This window comes from Anomalospiza imberbis, chromosome 8 (genome assembly GCF_031753505.1).
Source record: "Anomalospiza imberbis isolate Cuckoo-Finch-1a 21T00152 chromosome 8, ASM3175350v1, whole genome shotgun sequence".
NCBI classification, from domain to species: Eukaryota; Metazoa; Chordata; class Aves; order Passeriformes; family Viduidae; genus Anomalospiza; species Anomalospiza imberbis.
In genome coordinates this window covers 15,431,141-15,451,487 of record NC_089688.1, presented here as the reverse complement: position 1 = coordinate 15,451,487, position 20,347 = coordinate 15,431,141, and the positions used below count along the sequence as shown (strand labels likewise).

Here is a 20,347-nt window from a genome sequence, read left to right as displayed (position 1 = left end):
TACTACTTTGAAAACTTAAGATAAATGGGTCTGTTTGGATCTGCTGATTAAAAGTATTATTCCTTACAGTATTTCTCCCCTAAGTAAATATACAGAGATTGATTTGTCTAAATGAGACACGTTCTTTTATAAGTATCTAAAGTCAGGACAAAGTGTCTTTAGTGGGATGAATCTACCTAAAGGACTGATTGCTGCTACAGCCATCACTACCCCTGGAGAGATAATCATGGCTGCAGCTGACAGTCGTCTTATGATAAAATACTACAGTCTTCTCATATTAAAAAAAATAAATCTAGGATTATTTGATGAATGCTGGAAGCTTGTTTATCTTATGTTAGCAAGATGTTTATTCCATCTTTCCTTCCTTTTGTTCTATAAAAGAACAAACCTTGAGCTCCCTTTAACAAGTACAGAGCTATTACAGGAAATGTCATTTTCCCTTGAAAATACTTCCATGTCTTCATATACAGGCTGTGATATGTAACTGCCAGTTATTTAAACAGTTTCTTCCCAGGAAAAAATGAGACTCTTCTCCCACTCTGAGGTGACTACCAACTGTAGCAAATAACAGATTATCACCCACTTTGAAAATATGTAGTGACACAGTGGAAAAAAAAAAATAAAAAGAGCCTGTGCCCTTACAAGTGGTAAAATTAAGAAGCAGTTATCATCAGTAGTGATGCAAGGGAATTCATGTCACTAAGTTGAAAGAGATTAGATCTTAATGTTTTCAGGAGTGTTTTCCTCCATACCAGAATTTAGATCATTTGACTGCATGTAGCATGAGTCACTCATATTTTATCTAGTTAATCCTGAGCTAGACTGCTCTTAAAATTCTAACATTAATATCAATTACCCCAGTACCTTCTTCATAATGTACTTCACTTATCCCACTGTAAATCCTTTTTGCACAGGGTGAGCCCTTCCCCCTCTAGTACATCTTAAGTACCAAAATGTCACCTTGGAGACAGAAGAGACAGTGGATCCACACAGACTGCGCTCGATCTCCGCCGTTGGGGTTTTCGACAGACCCATGCCAGCTGTAGCAGGCAGCTTCCTCACACTCGGGTTCACAGAGACTGGGAAGGACAACACTGATTAAATTCAACACCTGACTGCATGTTATGGCACATTTCTGACTACCTTAGGTCTGACTCCAGCAAAGACAGAGGGACGATACACACAGAACAAGAAGTCATAGATCCTTGGAACATGAATACATAAGCTAACACCCAACATTTCAAGGGAAGACAGCCTATCAAGATACTATGCCTACTTCCCTGGCCCTTCTGCAGGCTTCAGGGGAGCAGTTAATTGAACTACTTAAGATTTAAATGATTTAACTGCACACGAACACTTGCCTGATACAGAGGTGAGGTTGTTTAGAAGGCCCAAAAAGACAGAAAATCAGCTACCAGAAGGAAGTTACCTAAAGTTATTTGGTATAAAAAAAGTCAGCCACAGGTTCCCTCCCCACACATTCACCTGCTCCTTCCTATTCAATGCTACAGTTTCTCAGCCATTTGCTGTACTGGTTAATTAGTTGAAGGTTTTATTTTTAACTAGGATTGCTACAATTCAATTCAGTGCAATCCCCATCAACCAGTTACAATCCTAAAATTTCTCATGGAATTGACAGATCAATGGCCTAATTTAAACCGGTCACAGGGAGTTAGTTCCTCTAAAAAGGAAGAAAGGTGATATGCTAATAACACCACCTTTTCTGCATTGAGGTGGTTGCATTTGGCTTGGCTTTAACTGTTCTGTAAAGTCCCTCTCATGAAACTGAGGCATTTCATCATGATTCTGAATGCAAAGGTCTGACAAAACCAGTGGATATGGGTCAAAGTTTCAACAGCATTTGAAAATGAATATGTAATCCAAGTTAAAAGAAAGAAAGAGCAGTCCTAGACCTAGGACTAGGTTGAAAAAAATCAGGTGATTTTCATCCAGTTCATCACAGTAGATGCACTGGTTCAAACTTTTCAGTTTTATACATAATTTGTAGAACTTAGGAAAAAAAATACTTAAAGTTACAGCAAACCGGAAGATCTCAAATACAAACTTCACTTTAAAAGAATACCCCTATCTCATATATGTGGTGGGAAAATAGGCAAGAAAAGCCTAAGAAATGGGTCATTTGATGATAGAACTCTGAAACTCCAGCTACCACTAAAGCAACTGGGCTTTATGCTGGCAGATTTCCAGAAAGAACTTCCAAAATCAGTCAGTTAAGTAGGAATATATAAGACCTTCTGATTCAAGCCCATGCAAGACAGTATCTGCAAAGTTGTGAAGTCAGATCCTGCCTAACTCTGAAAGTAAACCAAAAGGACAACAAATGGTAAATGGCCACATTTTGATGTCTTAACTGGTCTGTGAGTGGACTGCAAGACACAAGAGTTCCAGAGAAAACTCAAGCTGTTCAACAAAAACCTGCTCAAGACTTTACTGCAGTACTCACTCTGGTCACAGCCAGGTCTGACATTGTCAGGAATGATGGGAGCTCCACCGCCATGGCTGCAGGGCAGGGGGAAAACCTGCCCTGGGTATGCACTGCAATATACATCATATGTGTACAGCTAGATGCGTGTCACTTTGGTACCCATCCAATTTCAGGCTGCCTTGTATTTAACCAGAAAATTCGTACCTTTAATGCTACGACACAGATTACAAAGAAATTTGCTTCGCTTGTGAGGCAGAGAAACAAGGTTGCCCTATCTCAGGCAGGAGATTAGATCAGCTTAAGTGGAACCAGACTGCTGTCATCAGACTAATTGAATGTCTCCAGCAACAGCTGGATGTTCTCACTGATGGAATCTGTTCATTTTCTTTCAGCACCAACTAATCCACAAGGTCTTATGGGTCCTCATGTACCCTCAGTGCTGCTTTCATAAGTAACTTTCCAGAACTTAAAGCAGGCAGTCCTTAGCAAAACACAGGTTCAACTCTCAGATCTTGATAAACTTTTAAAAGTTATTTCCCTCAACTAGATACAGGCCAAATTCTCAATTACAACACAATCAGTTAAAATTCATCAATGTGGAGAACATTAACATCAGAGACAGAAACAGTTTAATAAATTCCAGAGGGGATGCAGGACTTTCAAACAGCAAAATTCATTAGCCTGACATAAGCAGCTAGCTCTGTACTTGAAAGCAGGATCAATTATTTCTATGTTACTCTTAACAGATGTTTGTCATGATCAACAGTTACTCTGCAGCCACCCCAGGCAGTGCTATCACACTGCTTTATCTAGTAAGCTGGAAAGTTTCCAGAGTCTACAACCTGAATTTTTCTGCATCTGTGCACAAATTAATACCCGTTTAACTAAATCGACTAGAAAATGCATCTTCACCTACACTGCAGTACATAGGCAGGTCAACCAAGAAAAACAACTGCATCATTCTTACCTGATTGGTCAAATGGATACCTAGCACTGTCCTGTCTTCCCAAGAAAGGCCTAGTGGCCTGAGATGCCTGCAGACTAGTCTGATAGAGGGATTCCAGTTCTGAGAGCTCCTGTTCTGTGTCTTGATTCCACTGTGGATGCAGGTGTACTGGGATCCTGCTCAAGTCATCTCCAACTGCTCTCTGATCAGAAAGGAGCGGACTCCTCCCAGGTACAGGAAGCCATTCAGTATTCTTATTAGCCTTCTGAGAACTGTAATACCTAGTAACATTATTCACCCAACGGTCCACAGGCATAGAGGCAACCATGCTACTAGCAGCTCCATCATCCACCTCTTTCATTCCTCCATCACGACAGTGCCTTTCCACGTAAGGTACAGGGTCTGCTATGTTCTGTCCACCTCTTCTACACAGTTCTTCACTGTGAGTACAAAAACTCACAGAAGCAACATGTTGGGCACTAAAACCCTTCAAAGAAACTACCCCATCCCTAATATCCACAGCTGAGTGTAATTTTTCAGAAGACTGGTTTTTGTTTTCTTGGTTTTGATGGATTAGCTGTCTGTAACTGGAAGATGAATGGTCGATGAAAGATTTTTGTGTTAACTTGAGAGACTTCTCATCCTGACACACTGCAGTAATCCAGTCTTTTTCAGGAGTACCTTTTCTCTGGGAGACTGCATGCATTTTCTGAAACTGCTCTGCCAAGGAGCGAACATGTCCCTTTGTACTAAAAGCCTCAGATTTACAACCGTCTGCTGTGCCATATTCACCCTGTGAGGGAAATAAAATCTCCTGGCTGTTTGCTCTGTAGGACTTATTTTTCTGCAAAGGATCCGAGGAGCACTGCTGTGTAGGGGATGAAGTTGCAGGGGTCATTGCATGGTAGGCCCCTAAAAGATCAATGCTGGGCCGCACTGGAGAGCTGGCAAGTTTGGAACAAGGACTGTGCTGGCTGTCCTTTTCAGGAGATGCTGCTTGTGGTGGATGCGGACAGGGAAACAGTGTAGGCAAAGACCCAGAGTTTATTGTGTTAGCCTTGGATTGGTACTGAGGTGTGAGAACAGGCATTATGTTATGAACCTCTTCTAACTTGCTGCTACTGCAGCAATCCCTATAGTCTTTTAGCCCTGTGGCTGTTGTGTCAGCAAATTCCCCACTCTTGTGGGCTTCATTCTCAGTTCTTGCAGACCTCTCTGCCAACCCTTGCCTATAGGGAAAAGAGGGAACTTGGTCATGAAAATCAGCAGAAGCAGACTGGAAGTTTGGAGAGATCCTGTTGGATGGACTGCTTTCAGAAGGGGGCAAGGAGGAAGACTCTGGATATAATGATGAGTGCAATTCATGGCAGGAAGCAGGTGGGTGGAAGAAAGAACTGGACCCAAATTCCACTTCTTTGTTGGGTTCCAGTGGTACCTCCTGGCTCAGCAGTACTTGGAGCGGGCCAGTCTGTTCACTAAAACACACAGAAGAGTAAATGATTAGCAGTAGTCATTGCTTACGTTTATTCCTAGGGTACAGACCTTGCACTAGCTGACATACAGCTCAACACACTTTGCTCACTGTGCTCTGATGAAGACTTTGCATTAATTCACTAGACACATTTGTGTTAGTCCTTTGCTTCTAACTTTGTTTTCCTACTCTAACAATCTAACTGAATCCATTTCATATTTTTAAGAGTATTTTGCTACAATTAGGCTCCATATGAAGTATTCTTGTACAGCACCAGAGGCATTTCAACCAGTACACTGAGTATGTGAGAAGGGATAGCTGTAAGAAGAGTAAGAAAAGCATTTATATAAAATAAAATAACTGTGTTCAACTGTTTTAAATATATTTTAAAATATTTTGGGGATGTTTGGGACCTGAACATGAACTGACAATATTTCTATAAGGTCCCCTCTCTCCAGGGGAACTTCATCAAGTATGACTTGACAAATGGAAGAACAGGTTGAAATTTTTCTCATATCATTTTTATAGTCTCATTTTTTGAGATATATATCCAAAACATTAAATAAAGCTCAAGCTGAATACATAACTATTATTCTGCAATAATTTGTATCCTAAGCATACTTCTAGAAAATAATGTTCATTCTTTTAAGTATCAATGCAAGACAGTTCTATTCTTGAGTCATACATGTCCCTGGCATTTTTCTGCATTTAGTTAGCATTTTAATATACAGACAGAACAAACACTAGTAAGTCCACAGCCTATGAGGAAATGACAGGCTAAATCAGCTCCAGCAGAAAACTTAAGGCAACTACAAAATTACTGCTTTGTTTCCTCCTTGAGCTGCATGGAATTAAAGTTATCATGAAGACCTAGTTGATAAGTGTAGTAACAGAATATTATTTGTGAGGAATTGCAAACTTTGTACTGTCTACAATGTTATTTAAATCAAAGCTGGAGTACAGATCTCTGGCTATGAACAGGGATTCTTTTTCCTTGACTGAAATAATAACATTCAGTTGGATAAAACATTTTGCAAAAAAAACCCGCTCTCTTCACAGAGCAGCCGAGAATGAATTTAGCATTAGCAAAACTAGTTAAGTAAGTGTCTTTCATTTTCTTAGAATCTGCCAAAATGCCTAATTTGAGCTCTGCATTTCTCCTGTAAGAGAGAATATAATGGACCCCTGATTGACAACAAGATCAGCTTTCATTACATGTAATTCAGGTAGTGCAGGAAAAGAAAAGAATGTTATGAACTATAGCCTGGCAGGTGTGCAAATTATCTGGGTTTGTATATAGCTGTACCTGGCATTTTACAGAAAGGAACCGAAAAATTATTCTCATCCAAGATTTTATCTAAGCTTCTGGTAATACAACATATAAGAAAGGGGAGAGGGAAAGAAACTATCAGTTCAAGAAATAGCCTATAAATTGGATAGGGATTTTCTAGTGCTAGGAGGGAATGGCATGGGAAAAAAGAAGGATTAAGCTGCATGCTAAAGACAGTAGGAAGAAAGGATCAGTTATAGCAGAGAGTTAATTATGCTGTAGTTAAAAGTTAGAATGGAAGAAAGAATCATGAAGAGACACTGAGGAGGGCTGGTAAGCCAGGCTACAGGATGCTGGGAAGCACAGAAAGAAAATGAAGAATGATGGAGTAGTCAAGGTGACAGGATCAGAATCTGGATTCAAGAGTTGTACCAGTACACCACTAGAGAAGTGGACTAGAAAGAAAGATCAGTGTACTTGACAGTTTTCAAACTACAGAGCACTAAACACTGGCTGATGTTCCCAGAAAAAAAGCAACTATAGCAAAATTTTGCCTGTTGTACAGTCTTTTACTGACTGAGTCCTGAAACTGCTCCTGATTATAAACAGTCACATTTCATCCTAATTTATCCCCACATTTTTTAGCCAGATTACTGTCTATTGTAATTTTTCCCTCGGTGCATGAGACATCAATACTGCCAGGCACTGACTGCTACAATTCTGTGTCACAGATCACATTCTGAACACATGCACATTGGACTATTCTATAAAGACTGGGAGAAAGGGTGGTGGGGAGGGGGGAAATGGGGTAGTTGACTATTTTATAATAGATTTAACCTAGAGAAGAAAAAAACAGGTGTAACACAGTAGGACTTGGACTATCTGGGGAATATACATAGTTTGCTGTTTCTTTCCAGACTGCACTGCTCACAGATGCAGCCCAGGTCCGTGCCTAGGCGAGGTACTCGCACTACCTTGTAGATTGGGCCATGGGGCCGCCCTGGGGTGGGTGGCAGGCTGGCGGAGGCAGCGGCTGCGGTGGCTGTTGGTGCTGCATGCGATCCTGGAGGCTCCGGGCTTTTCGGATACTGATTTGCAGCTTCTTATCGACTAGGGCTCTGCTGTGAGTGCTAGCGCTGGCATCATGCATGGCAAGTCTTAGTTTAGCTAAAATGCAAAAGAAAACATAGCAGAAAACAAACAGAAAAAAGGAATAAAATTGAAAAAGAAAAAAAAAAAGAAAAAAGATGCAGCAGGAACAAAAAACATGGAACATGCACATACTGCCAGAAAAGAATTCACAAGGATGCTACTGTTTCCATTAATGCACATTCAGCTTAGCCAGGTGTACAAACACATTAATTGAAACTAAACCAAAATAAAATAAAAACAATATCCTTGTTTTAGCCCAATTTCTCATCCCTTCATACAGGCTCTTTCCAGCCCTACTACAATGATGCTTCATTCCGTCATGTACGCTTCTCCTGCATCCTCCATACCTGGGACTCCCTTTGTGTGCAGGAATACCCAGCTGGGATTTGAGATTCCTAGCTGGAAAGAAAGCTAATAGAGCTGTCACTACAGCTGTATGCTGCACCCTTTATTCTGCAGTCCATAAAAGCCAATTTCTAAATGAAAACAGCACAGGAGCTACCCACCCTGTCTGCAGCCATTCTACACAGACAGAGGGGAGCATGGGGTGAGACAGCCAGCCAGTCATAATGGAATAACACCAAAAATAAAATGAAATCACATAGCACACATTCTCAAAGGTCACAATGCATTTAAGCACTTCAATGTCTAATGCTTTTTTCTTCATGAAAGTTCAAGTACAGCATAGTTCACTTCTGTTAATCCAGAAGACTCTAGAGTGGGCTACCATTTTCTTCCTATGCTATACCCTCCATGAAAAACAGGGGAGCTTAATGGCCTTTGCAATTTGGCCTGATGATGGAGAAAAATTGTAAGGACTGAGTGGCAAGGGGAACCACTTACCAGGTGCTTGCTGAAATATAACAGCACCAAAAAGGGCACATCAGCACCCCAGTGCTGTTACTACCTTAGCACTGGAGAGAACAACAAAATGAATGCAAACATGAAAAAACAGAGATGAAGAGGAATAGGACTAAAACTCCCAAACAGAAAAGCTTATAAAAATGAAAGATTCTTTCTAGCTGCATGTTCCTAAAGAGCAGCCGGACCCCCATATTGTGACCTGACCACTTACTGTGATGTGGCGTTTCAGACTCTAGTCTGTATTAGTAAACGGTCAAAGCGCAGTAGCTCAGGCGGTTAAGGTTACTTACATATAGCTTCGTTACAGAGAGCCAAAGCCGCAGCACAATCCCCCTTCTGCTCCTGATTCAGCGACTCTTCAAAGACTGAGTCTGCCTCCTGCATCGACTTCTCAAAGCCATCACTCCTCCCTGTAAATGGGCAGCACCCTTCATTTTGGTTTCATTATTGCAGAGCCCTCACTTACCCTCATCCCATTTGTGATCACCAAATCCTTCCACACACGGATTCTTGCAGAGGCTGTGCATATCCCGGACTGCACCACCTAACCTTCCCTAAGCAGAAGTACATCTTGATCACCCTGATATGCTTGACATCCACACAGCAAAACAACCAAAAAATGGAGATTTCCCCTCAAATTTTCTTTAGTTGAGAAAGTTGTACTGGCTTATTCTACTATTTTCAACATTTTAAGTCAGTATAAAAGATGGTACAGATAGAACAGAGTCAGTTCAAATGACTTCTGTCAAGAAGGAATTAAACTAAATTTAGAACCAAATCTAAACCAAAATGTATCAGTAAAAGAAATATAGCAGATTAGGATTTTTTCATTGTATGTTAAGTTTCCTGACAAAATCCATCTGTCTCTTCTTCATCAAAATGGAAACAAACTGAAACAACTAACATGTCTGGGGAAGAAAACCTGGAGTCGAGTATGAACATAAATGCCTGCATGAAATACTTCCATAAACAAGTGCAGTGCGTACACTTAAATGCTGTAAGTCACAATATAAAAACCCAACAGTCTTGCAAGCTGAAAAACAAGGTGGTGGAAGCTGAGAAGAAAGGGACAACTGTCAAGAATTCCTTTTGCAACAATTTAGAAAACAGTCTTGGAGAAGAGAAGGATAAATCATTTTGGACACAAAACAAAACTGCACCCTGGCATCAGAACACCCATTTCTGAGAGGAAGAAATGCTCAAACTATTTTGTGTCACCTATTAGGCATTATGCACATTCTGCACTAAAATGTAAACATTCAAATGAGGCAGGGAAAGCAGAAAATAAAACTTGACTTTTACTCTGTTTATGGGTGGGTCTTTTTTAATGGCACGTCTCTGTCATTGCGGCAGAGAAGGTGAGTACCTTTATCAGCCAACAATAAATTACATTCTCTCAATCTGCATAACACATGCTGTGGCCTGACCTGCTCCCTAGCACTGCTGTGCACAGATGTAAATACAAACTCTTTTACCATAAACCCCAAAGAACCTGCATTAAAAGCTAGTACTGGAGAGAAAATGAGAGTTGTTAGAGCAGTAAGTTAATCAAGCAGCACCTTCAGCTTCAAAATCAAGGCCTCTGAGGCTTGTAATCAAGGACAGAATACTAAAGTTAGCTTTCTTTGCATGAATTTAGCAGTTTATGTGAGGGGAAAATGAGTCACAAGTGTTCTGGAGTTCTGCATACAAGATAGTTCTCCAGGCAGTCCAGCAGTCTGTTAAGCTATTATATCTCTGATTGGGGTGGGGAAAGACTTAAAAGGAATAAACAAAGACTTCCCTAGATCTCAGGTCAATGCATCTTAACTCCTCAAACATTCTACCAAATTCTTTTTTGATTAAGCATTAATCTTGTTTACTTTTTTTTCAACAAAGAAAAGCTAAGCAATCTTTGCTTTTCATCAACTAATAGAATAGATCAAAAATAGGGGTAAAATATTGGAGAATATGCTCTTTTCTTTCAAGCAGGAGAAGCAGAGAAGACAACATGCTCAGCAATAGAGGTTTACTTTTCAATTTTTAAATCACTGGCATTTACATTACAAAAGTAAACACTATACAAATAGAAAAATATATCCATCTACTCTGGTACATCAGAATTTTTCACCTGGTTACCAGCAGGCCATAGTAGGACTGTAAAGGATTACTGATGGTCAGCAAAAATTATAGAAACATTCCCAGTCAGACATTCTCATGGAGATCATACTGATCAGCTGCCACTGGCACAGTCTCATTCTGCCTGCAGAGCAGTTGGCATGGCTGTACGTTGCAAAGCACAGCTGGGATTGTGTCCAAAACTGGCACTGCTGTGGGCTGCCCCTCTCCTTCCTCTCCTTGAGCAGCAAACCAGCAACCTCAACTCTTTTCTACATCAGGTTGAAGGATGTAGCATGGGGATGCCAGGAGGCCAGTCAACACAGGATCCCACAGCAGGACTGCCCTGATCATACATACATTTGTTGGACAGAGCCCAGGTGCTCACTGGCTCTGCTCACCCTCCAAAACCTCCCAGGTAAGTGTTCCAGCAGGTTTCAAGGCTCGCTCTTGACTGGGTCAGTGCACTTTATCCCACCTTTCTCCTGAATCCTCTTACTAGCTGATAGAGATTCAGGGCTAAAACAAAGTATTACACGTGAATCCTGTCATGTTCCCTCTGCTCCTTCCAATTAAGTTGCATCCTTCCAATTAAACCTGTTTTGCTGCCATCTCCTGCCAGAAAGATGAGGTGTCATGGAAAAGACAGTCAAACTTAGTATTTGGTTTTTAATTATTTTAAAATTCTTTTTCCCTAGAAAAGATAGGCAACCTAAATCCAGTTCAGCTTTTCAATTAGATCCAGCCAGAGTACTTGTCCCGACACCTGTGCCGTTGGTGCACAGCCACGCAGGGAGAGACTGCAAAGTACAAGGGCAGGAATAAGCAGAACTGCTGAGGGTTGCAAAGGTACTAAAATCAAGCAGAAACAGAACAATAGTTTATATTAACCACTTCTGCTGCAAGTGGAGCTGACGTGTCTGAAAGGGAAAAACAGCCCTGCTCATTCCAAGATGCTGGTTAAAGGCTTACAGCTAAATCAAGGTATCAATACTATCAACAGTGTATATCACTGAAAAAACGGAAAAATGCAGATATATTAAGAATATCTCTACATTACTTTGCTTTTTCATTTAAGAAGAAATTTGATCAAAATACCAAACAGTTTTTTAACTTTCTATAGGTTTGAAATGGACAGTATTTCACTTCCTGAAGGTACAAAACTGTAATGGGGGGTGGATGTGGCGAGAGACACACGCACACACACGATTAAGTCAGGAAATAACATTCAAAGGTTCAAAAAACTTCAGCACTACCATCTTGCAAAATGTACTGCATTCAAAGGTTACCCTGATTCTGCAGTTCATCTAGATCCATGAACCTGCTGGGACGAGGATTAAAGCCCATTGCGGCTTCCATTTCCTTTTCTCTTTTTCTGCGTAGTTCTTGCTCATGTGCTCTCCTTGCCACCTCTTCCTGCAATTCATCCAGCTCACTCTTTAAAGGAACAAAGATGTCTCCACCTTCAAAACAAACACACAAACGTTTTTGATAGCTACATCTCTTAAAGGATCCCTTAAAGAACAAGGAAATATAAAATTAACATTAGATAATAACATTCTAAGAGCGTACAGAATTATAGAACATAAATTTTGTTAAGTTTTATTCATAAAAATACAGTAGTGCTTCAAGCTCCCCTGCAGCACAGCCCATGGATTCACTGACTCATGAAAAGAGCATATACAACAGAAAGAATCACTGGAAGAAATAACCCTAAGCTGATGATGAAATCTTGAGGCTTCTTACTGTGTTCATAACTTGTAAATAAAGCAATGTCAAATTAGCCAGATCACTAGCTCGTGGAAGTTAAATGGATTCCAATGAGATGTTTTTCATCTAACTGCATGAAGTAGATGAAAATGGGAGGAAAATAAAGCACCTCAATATCCTACACAACAGAAATCCATCAGTTCTTATTCTCAGTCCAACTATTACTGGTATTCAGAAAGTGTCTCCCCTGCTGCCTTCCCCTTCCCTCTCTGGAATAAAGTATTTGCCTAGAAAGATATATAAGTAGAAAAGCTTCGCCTCAGCCCAAACAGCTTGTAAAAGAACATTCACATACAGTTTTGAATTTTGTACAGAATTACAAGCTGGTTTTCAGGACTCTACTGTTATGAGCTAGGCTTGGGAAGGTTTTTTTTGACTGATGGCAGAATATTGAGTTGTAAGAAAGAAAAGGAAAAACAGCTTTATTTTATCGTTTAAGTCAATACACAAAAGACATGCCAGAGCAACATGATCAAAGGAATATTTCAATAAAGTTTTTTTTTAACACCTTTTGGTCAATCTTATAATTATTTCTTGTAAAACTGTAATGTTCTTCAAAGTTGTTTTTCCATTCCCTTATAATTTTTCTGTGAACATAAGCATCCCAAAAGTAAAGAACAACTTGATACATTTTACCTTGCATAACCACCCCTACAAAGTGTATCTTACCATTTCCCATGGCGTGTGGGCTGTTTGTCCAGCTCCCAGGTGATGAAGCCGACTCCACTTCCAAGATGCTGCTACTGTGAGACTTTGGAATGTTACGCCAAGCAGGAACAAATCCACCTGCTCTCTTCATATGAACATCCCTCCAAGAAGAGAGAAATTATAGCGTACCATTTGACTAATTTCTCCAGCAGAAATTTTATCTACCTTTTTTGTACCCACACAAACATATACTTGCATTTTAATGTAATTTTAAAAGAAGTCTACCATAAGAAAATCTTGGGAGAAACACAGGAAGAGAAAGTTAACAAGGAGGACAGTAATTCTATTCTCCTCCATAAGACGATGCAATTCATATTAAAACTGTGGTCCAGGAGTTATTCAGAACAGATTCTTATATATTGTTTATTGGCCATAAACAGTGCCAGTTCGTGGTTACCTGAAGCTTCCTAAGTCAAGGAAAGAAACACATTGTGGTGTCTATTTATTTTTGCATACAAATATTTCAAGCATGTCTGAAAACAAGGCTACTAATTTCTCATTTTGTACAAGGTGTCTATGAATCAACCATTTAATGGAAACAAAAAGGACTGTGAGCTACTCAAAGCACAAGCTTTTAAATCACAGACTAAGGGCACAATTATTTAAGATGCATCACTTTAGACTGTATTTCCCATTCATTCGAGCCCTGTTTTTTTCTCTGCTCACCAGCAGTAAGTTATCAATATACTGAGAAGAATAGGCTCCCATTTCCCTACTGTTTATCCCCTGTCCCAATAAAGGTGTATTTAAAACTAGGACCACTGTTTTGCAAAATGTTCTACACCATTATGTAACTACAAAAAAGAAATCAAGACTTCAATCATTCCAAACATGAATTTTGGTGAAATCTACCTGTGGGTACTTGAGCTTTCAGACAAGGGCATGTCCAGACTAACTGGGCTGTTGCTGTTGCGCTCACTGCTTTCATAGCCAGACTCCATCCTCTGTATTAGATGAGGATGTTGATCCACCACATGGTGCTGGGTGCCCCGGCCCAGCACACCACACTTGTATCTGACATTTGACTGGCTTGACCTTGTTGCGTGAACAGCGTGTTCCTTCACCTCATTCTCAGGAAGTTCTTTACCTGTCAAGATAAACAATACAGCTTGGTAAAGACCTAAGCTTCAATACCAGCAAAACATCCCTCTATGTTAGCTTCTCAACTATGTTTAAACCAGAAGCACCATGCTCAATTTTGTGTAAAACCTGCAATATAAAGTAAGAAAAAATGCAATACTTCTATAGCTTTCCTAGCATTTTTAAGCAATAACCTGTTCACAAATTTATCTTTGAATCTTTCCCCTTCAGTATAACTTACCATATCCCCCCTTAGGTTAACTATTAAGTCTGGAATGAAAATCCTTTCTTCCCCATAATAGTTTTTATTTATACAAGATAATTTTACAGTGCATCCAATTGCATTCCAATACTCTGTCATATCTATTTCAGATGCTCTCATTTTTTACACTGCTTATTTTGCTACTTATGATTTGTTGTGGCTTATACAGAGGACAGGAAAACTTGTTGTTTTTTTTTTTTAATTCTCCCTTATACATTTCATGGTCTTTCCACTTAATTCTTGTTTGCGTCTCTTCTTTCCCTGGAGGTGTGTTCTCTTCCCCTTCACCTTTCCTTTACATATTCCTTTATGCTTCCCAATTATTTTCAATTGTCAAAACCAGCAAAGACCCCATGTACAAGCTGGATAGCTGTAAGATCTTCCCAGATAAATCAACACTGGCTTCCAGGTTCTTATCTTCACAAGAACTCTGCACTGATACACAAGGTACTTTCTGCACCATACTCTGAGCCATCAAGTAAAAATACCACGATGAGCCAGAGGAAAAACCAGAGCAAAACAAAAACTCACTCCAAAAGACGAACTTCGGACACTTAGTAATATAGCTTGCGACCATTTAAGCAGGGTAGATGGTACTACCCTTAATTTTTCCTTAGACAGGAAACATAGGACACAGAAATCAAACAGAATCACCACACATGCAATATGAATACCCACAAAGGATTTAGTCTTCACAGACATGACTCACCACTGACCTGAATTCCATGTTCAAAATTTCACTTCCCACACATTCTGAAGCAAATCTTTTCAAACTCTTACCTGCTTCTTCAGAGAAAGGGCTAAGCTGAGTGTAGCCACAATGTTTCCTCTTGTCTTTACTGAAGATGCTGTCTATATTCAGACATTCTCTTTTGGGTCTCCACGTTGGCCGGTACCTGCTAGATGAACTGGATTTAGACTCACTACTGGTACTCTCCACTTCCCAGTCTCGGGCGTGTGCAGACAGGCTTTTTGAGGGTCGTGTTTCTGCCTGATCCACACTATTCCCTCCGCGAGGGGAATTCTGGATGGGTTGGGAAATCTGCTGTGGTCTGCTGTGGATCATACTGCTCACTGTCTCTTTAAATTCCCTCAGCCTGCTGGTGCTGCTGGATGGTTTGGGGGCAGTTCTGGGGGCTTGTTTCTCCTTCAAGGTTTCCCCTGCAGTTTGTAGAGACAGCAAAAGCCACAAAAATAACTTAAATTAAACTAGCAGCCCTACTTGCAGCATCTTCATGCAGGCTTTGAGAAGTGCAATCCAAAACAACAAAATTATAATATAAAATCCAACACTCCCGAAACAAACATCCGACCAAAACAGAACTAAACATCAAAAAGCAAAGAGAGGATTAAATAAAGACAAAAATGGAAGAAACAATGAGGGAAATGTACGTACATACTGAGAACATTAGAAACATTCAGGAAAATACTGATATTTAAAATAAAGTAACATCTCTTGCCTTCACTGTGGTATCCTGATGACTGAGCCTCATCTCCTTTCCGCCTGGACCGGCTAGAACTCCTCTTGCGGTCTGCCAGCGAGCCCTTCTTTGAAACATGCCTCTGATTGCACTCACTGTCAGTCAGGTGGCCTGGAAGGAGGAAGAACACAGCAGAGATGACAAGAGCCTTCAGATCAAGTGTTCACTGTGTTAAGAGCAGCAGGACTCTTGCTCCTTAGGAACTGCAGACACTCCAACACTAACTGGCAAGTTTAGGTAAGTTTTTGGTTTTGTCTTGGAGAGGATGTTCCATTCTTAAGGTCACAGAAGAACAATACAGCCCCTCCAACGACTCCAGTTAATGACAGCTTATCCAAGTGCCAAGGAAAAGGTTGACTCTGCTTTGTCTTCTAATAGTCTAAGGACACTACTTTCTTGCTGTCAGTTTTAGTGACCATGAACATGAAACTCCTGAGGACAGCTTGCCAGACATTACTCTGTTGAATAAAGACTCAAACACATGAATGAGTTACCATCTAATAATAAAATACTGCACATCATCAGCTGCTCTGCTCTAACTATTCATCTCTTTGCCTGTAGCAAACACTAAGTAATCTGAGTTAGCATAGTCTACAGTGAAGAAGCCTCACTTGGCTCTCAAGGACCAAGCCAGCTAATTCACATCTGCCACAAGCTAAGAGCACACCACAAACTATGAACATGGATCAGCTGAGATACAACATTCCCTTACTACAGCTTATGTGTCTGACTGCCAGTATTTTCTCTTCAACACAATTTACTCCCTATTTCCTCACATCAAACAGGAATTAAGACTATTTGACATCACAAGTTTTCTGTATTGCCTTTGCTCAATTCTAGGGTTCTCACACAGTCACAGTCCTAAACCTGCAAGCACAAACACACGCATGGCTTTACTCACGTGAGCAGTCCCAAGCAGAGATGCAGGATAAGAAGGGAATTTATGATAAGCTACAAAGACTTTTTTCTAGCCTTTATACCACAAAAGTTTACCCCACATAGGATGATAGGAAATAAAAATCCCTAACAGCAAATAGTGGTCTAACAGCCCCCATACTGCATAGCTGACCCTCCTGAGCCTTCTCCCTGCTCTAGAGATTAGCATCAAAATCAACAACATTAAAAGCAGATTCTACATATAAAATTGTACCCGCAACAGTTAAAAAACCAATTCACTGCAACTACAATTGCTACAAAGATATTACAATAAATGAGTAGGAAGGAATCCAAACAAGAAAAAAGCAAGCTACACAAGGCTCACTTTTCATTTGCAAAGGGAAGAGTAATTTTGTGGCCAAATTTTTTAGAAACAAGCAGACTACATAAAAGAAAAGAAATTAAGAAGCAAAAGAGAAATGCTGGCAATGAAGATAAAAGATGTGTAGCATTTTGGTAGCTGAACATAAGTCTGTGCTTTGATGGATTTTTTTTTTCCCTTCACAGCATGGACTGCCATGTATCTTTCAGGAACTACAAGAACAGTCTTATCCTTGTAGTGGTTCCCCTCAAGACAGAAGAGAGTGACATTTCACTTCAGCATGCACAACTTCTCTAGTTAAACATTCCAACCTGATAAAGATTGTTTGGTTAGCAATGAGAGAAAATATCTGACAGTATTTAGTGCTATTAGCACTAGCTGAGGGTTTGCATTGAATAATGACCAGCCCAGTCTTTTAGAATGAGGGCTGCTAGCTTTGCATTAATATTTTCTTCTCCTTTCAAAGACTGCAAATATTGTCCCCCTGTTATGAGACACTTAATAGTCATGGAGGAGATGTCAAGAATCAGAAGTCCATAGGACACAGGCTTTGTTGTCTTTATTTGGACACTCTGAAAGAAAGACTAAATCCAACATAATGCATGAATATAGGAATTAAAAATCCCAAGAATATTAGCTGGCACTTAACACTCACTTTTTAAAATTCACTAAAATAACAATCCAGGACTTTTGAGCGCCTAACGATGCTTAAAAGGTGTCTCTTGATGGATGTATCAATTCAATATCTCATCTCCTAGACTTGGGATGGCTTCACAAGCAAACAGCAATATTCAAAGGAAAAGTTTGGTTTTGTAGGAGCTGTGTGTGTGTCTAAGAGCATGTCAGAGAAGGAAATGAAATCAAATGGGTTAAGACAGAACAACCTCTACTCCCTCCCCCTGAAATCTCAGTTGCACGAATAGGGCAGCCAGAATACGCACATTTTTCTCAGCAGCACAGGTGGGTAGGAGCAAAGAGAGGGCTTACGCAGCCACTCTTCTGCCCCCATTCTGAAGTACCCAGGAGCCTGAGGTCATACAACCCAATGGTGGAGCTTCCCTGGAGGATGATGTGGGATAGGGTCCATAACTTTCTGGGCTGGAGTAGTGGGTAAATGGCCATTAAATGAAGAATCCTGCTCTTGCCCAGAACGATTCAGTTGACAGGTCAGTGTGGATGGCTTCTTTATAGCCCCACGGATCGCCATTTGATGACAGAGCAGTTGTATTAGTTGGCAGACTGACTTTTTTTGGCAAGGTAGTGGGTAGGTAAAAAAAGAGGGGAAATGCCCAGACAAGTGGTTAGCTAAGGAGACAGACTGACTATCACTAAGGCTGAATCAGGGGAGATAAGGACAACTGAATTTAGGTGGAGAAATGGGCTAAGCTAAAGGGAATAACACAGGATAGAATCAATAGGAGAAGAAAGAAAAAGAAAAGGACAAAGTCACTAAAAATGACAGAACAAAAGGTTACATGCTGAACTTCATGCTTACATGTTTGCGACCATCACCCTTACTCTCCTTTTCTGCCAATTTCTACATGGCAAGTTTTGCAGGCAGGAACCTAATCCAATAAACTCTGTGCCATTTTTGCAGACTATTTTAAAAGTACACCACCATCTCTTTCAATTTTGTCTTCTTTGTACTCCAAAGACAAATATACATTTCGTTTCCACATCGTTTAACTTCTGCTCCAACTTCCTTTTCTTTCTCACACCCTACCTAAGACTATAACTGGTCGCTACAGCATTAAGTATTTGCTAAAACACTGGAAGGATTGTTGAGCTATCTTAACCTGTGTATTACAGTTACTCGGACATCTGATGAAGAATGAAAGAATACTAAATAAAATTAACTTGAAACATTTTTTTCAGATTTTGATGTACCACAGATTGTTAGAAAGGAACCCATTATGATACAAAAGAGGAACAATATAAAAAAAAAAGGACAAAGCAGTCTGACAGCTTTGACACTCTGGTGCAACCTAACAACTGCTGATTCTACTCTTAGGTCTTCTTAGAAAATCTATCTATGGCACAGTAAAGTAACTTTTCAAACAGAAATAGCAGATCCTATTTCTGATGCTACAGAAGTCTGACCTTAACTTATGCACTACTTTTTTAGAAGTGATGTTAGAAGTTAGTGCATGCAGGAACAGGCTGACTGTGGACACTGGCCATAAATAATTGAGGAGATCAAGTCTTTAGACTTTCAGTTAACCTCTTTTTAACTAAGGGGTGTTAAGGCAGACTGTTCAGCTGCCCAAAGGAACATATATACAGACTGTCTTCTCACTGGATATTACAGCTTAACTTGCTTCCATGGCACAGGCAGGAAATTAACTTATGCTCCTCACTGGTGCAGTAAATACTACCAGCATTCACTTACACAAAGTCCTTAGTTCCCAAGTATGAGGGACTCTGGTGATGAAAGCACCTTTTCCAGATAGCAGCAACTCCTGAAATGAAGTAACTGCCCGGAGATAAGTAGCACACATGACAATCACCAAACCCTACAACTCACAGAATTATATAAACAGCCTTTGTATATAATCAGCAGGCAGTATTATGGATAACAGAAAAACAAATCTATAAATGCTTGTCTGGCTAGACACAGGTCTACAGAAGCCAACAAGACTTTTAAATAATGTTTTTTTTGGTGAATGCCAACTGTTCTTTACAAATCAAAAACTCTGGATATTAAACACTGTTTGCTATTCTATTAAAGGTTGTGTGTATATATAGAGATATTTTCAACTGGAATCTACTGCAGTCATCTTATCTAGTGACCATGATCACACACAGATGCAATGGTGTCTGCTTACCTGTGTCCCTGCTGCTTTGTGAAGCGGCATCATTCTCCACATTGTAGATGACTGTCCCCTGGGAGTCAGAGGAGAAGTGACTGACCACAGACTCATGGTGTGCCTGTTTATAAGGATAGCTGTCTGTAGAGGAGTCTGTCCGGGTATCACTCGAGATGGAAGGTTCTCTCCCTGGAGAAGAAAGAAATGTCAAGGAAGCAATGTCAAATTTCAATCTTTTTCAGCTATTATAAAAGTCAAGAAAGACTAAGAAAAGAGAGCAGGGACAACTGTATAGAAGTTATCAGAAAAATAGAATACCGAAGATACCAACTCGGATTCAAGAACACCAGAGGTTATGGGAAAAGTCTGCTCCTTTGGGAGCATGGAGACAGTGTTATTCCTTCTAAAAACCTGTTTCTTTCTTCCCCTTTTATAAGTCCAAGCTTATCAAATATTTTTAATATGCAAAATTAAACTACATCCATTGGACTGAAAAGTACATATTGGCATCATACTGACATTATTGTTCATTTTCAACACTGTTGAGTGCAACTACAATATGGAACACTGCTTTGGGGAAAGTAAAAAAATTACTGAAGTACAAAATATTAATAAGGGTAACAAGAACATAATGTTATAATAATTAACAGGTTTCATCTAATACAAATCAAAAGCTATCCAGTATAAAGTCTGTACTGAAATACTTTTATCTAAAGCAAAGTACCCTGCTCCTTT

The 20,347-nt window shown here is 40.0% G+C and overlaps 2 protein-coding genes across 2 annotated transcripts in view; one reads left to right on the top strand and one right to left on the bottom strand.

Annotated features, from left to right (window-relative positions):
- SEC24C (SEC24 homolog C, COPII coat complex component) overlaps positions 1-20,347 on the top strand; it is a 332,064-nt gene that overhangs the window by 136,005 nt on the left and 175,712 nt on the right. The gene's annotated exons all lie outside the window — the stretch shown is intronic.
- USP54 (ubiquitin specific peptidase 54) overlaps positions 1-20,347 on the bottom strand; it is an 80,174-nt gene that overhangs the window by 4,115 nt on the left and 55,712 nt on the right. Inside the window, exons 11-20 of the mRNA XM_068197433.1 lie at positions 19,631-19,801; positions 15,527-15,658; positions 14,847-15,227; positions 13,577-13,811; positions 12,686-12,825; positions 11,536-11,709; positions 8,440-8,559; positions 7,108-7,300; positions 3,414-4,867; positions 961-1,079 (exon numbers count right to left, since the gene is read on the bottom strand). Coding sequence (XP_068053534.1) covers positions 961-1,079; positions 3,414-4,867; positions 7,108-7,300; positions 8,440-8,559; positions 11,536-11,709; positions 12,686-12,825; positions 13,577-13,811; positions 14,847-15,227; positions 15,527-15,658; positions 19,631-19,801 — 3,119 coding nt within the window. The remainder of the gene's footprint in view (positions 1-960; positions 1,080-3,413; positions 4,868-7,107; positions 7,301-8,439; positions 8,560-11,535; positions 11,710-12,685; positions 12,826-13,576; positions 13,812-14,846; positions 15,228-15,526; positions 15,659-19,630; positions 19,802-20,347) is intronic.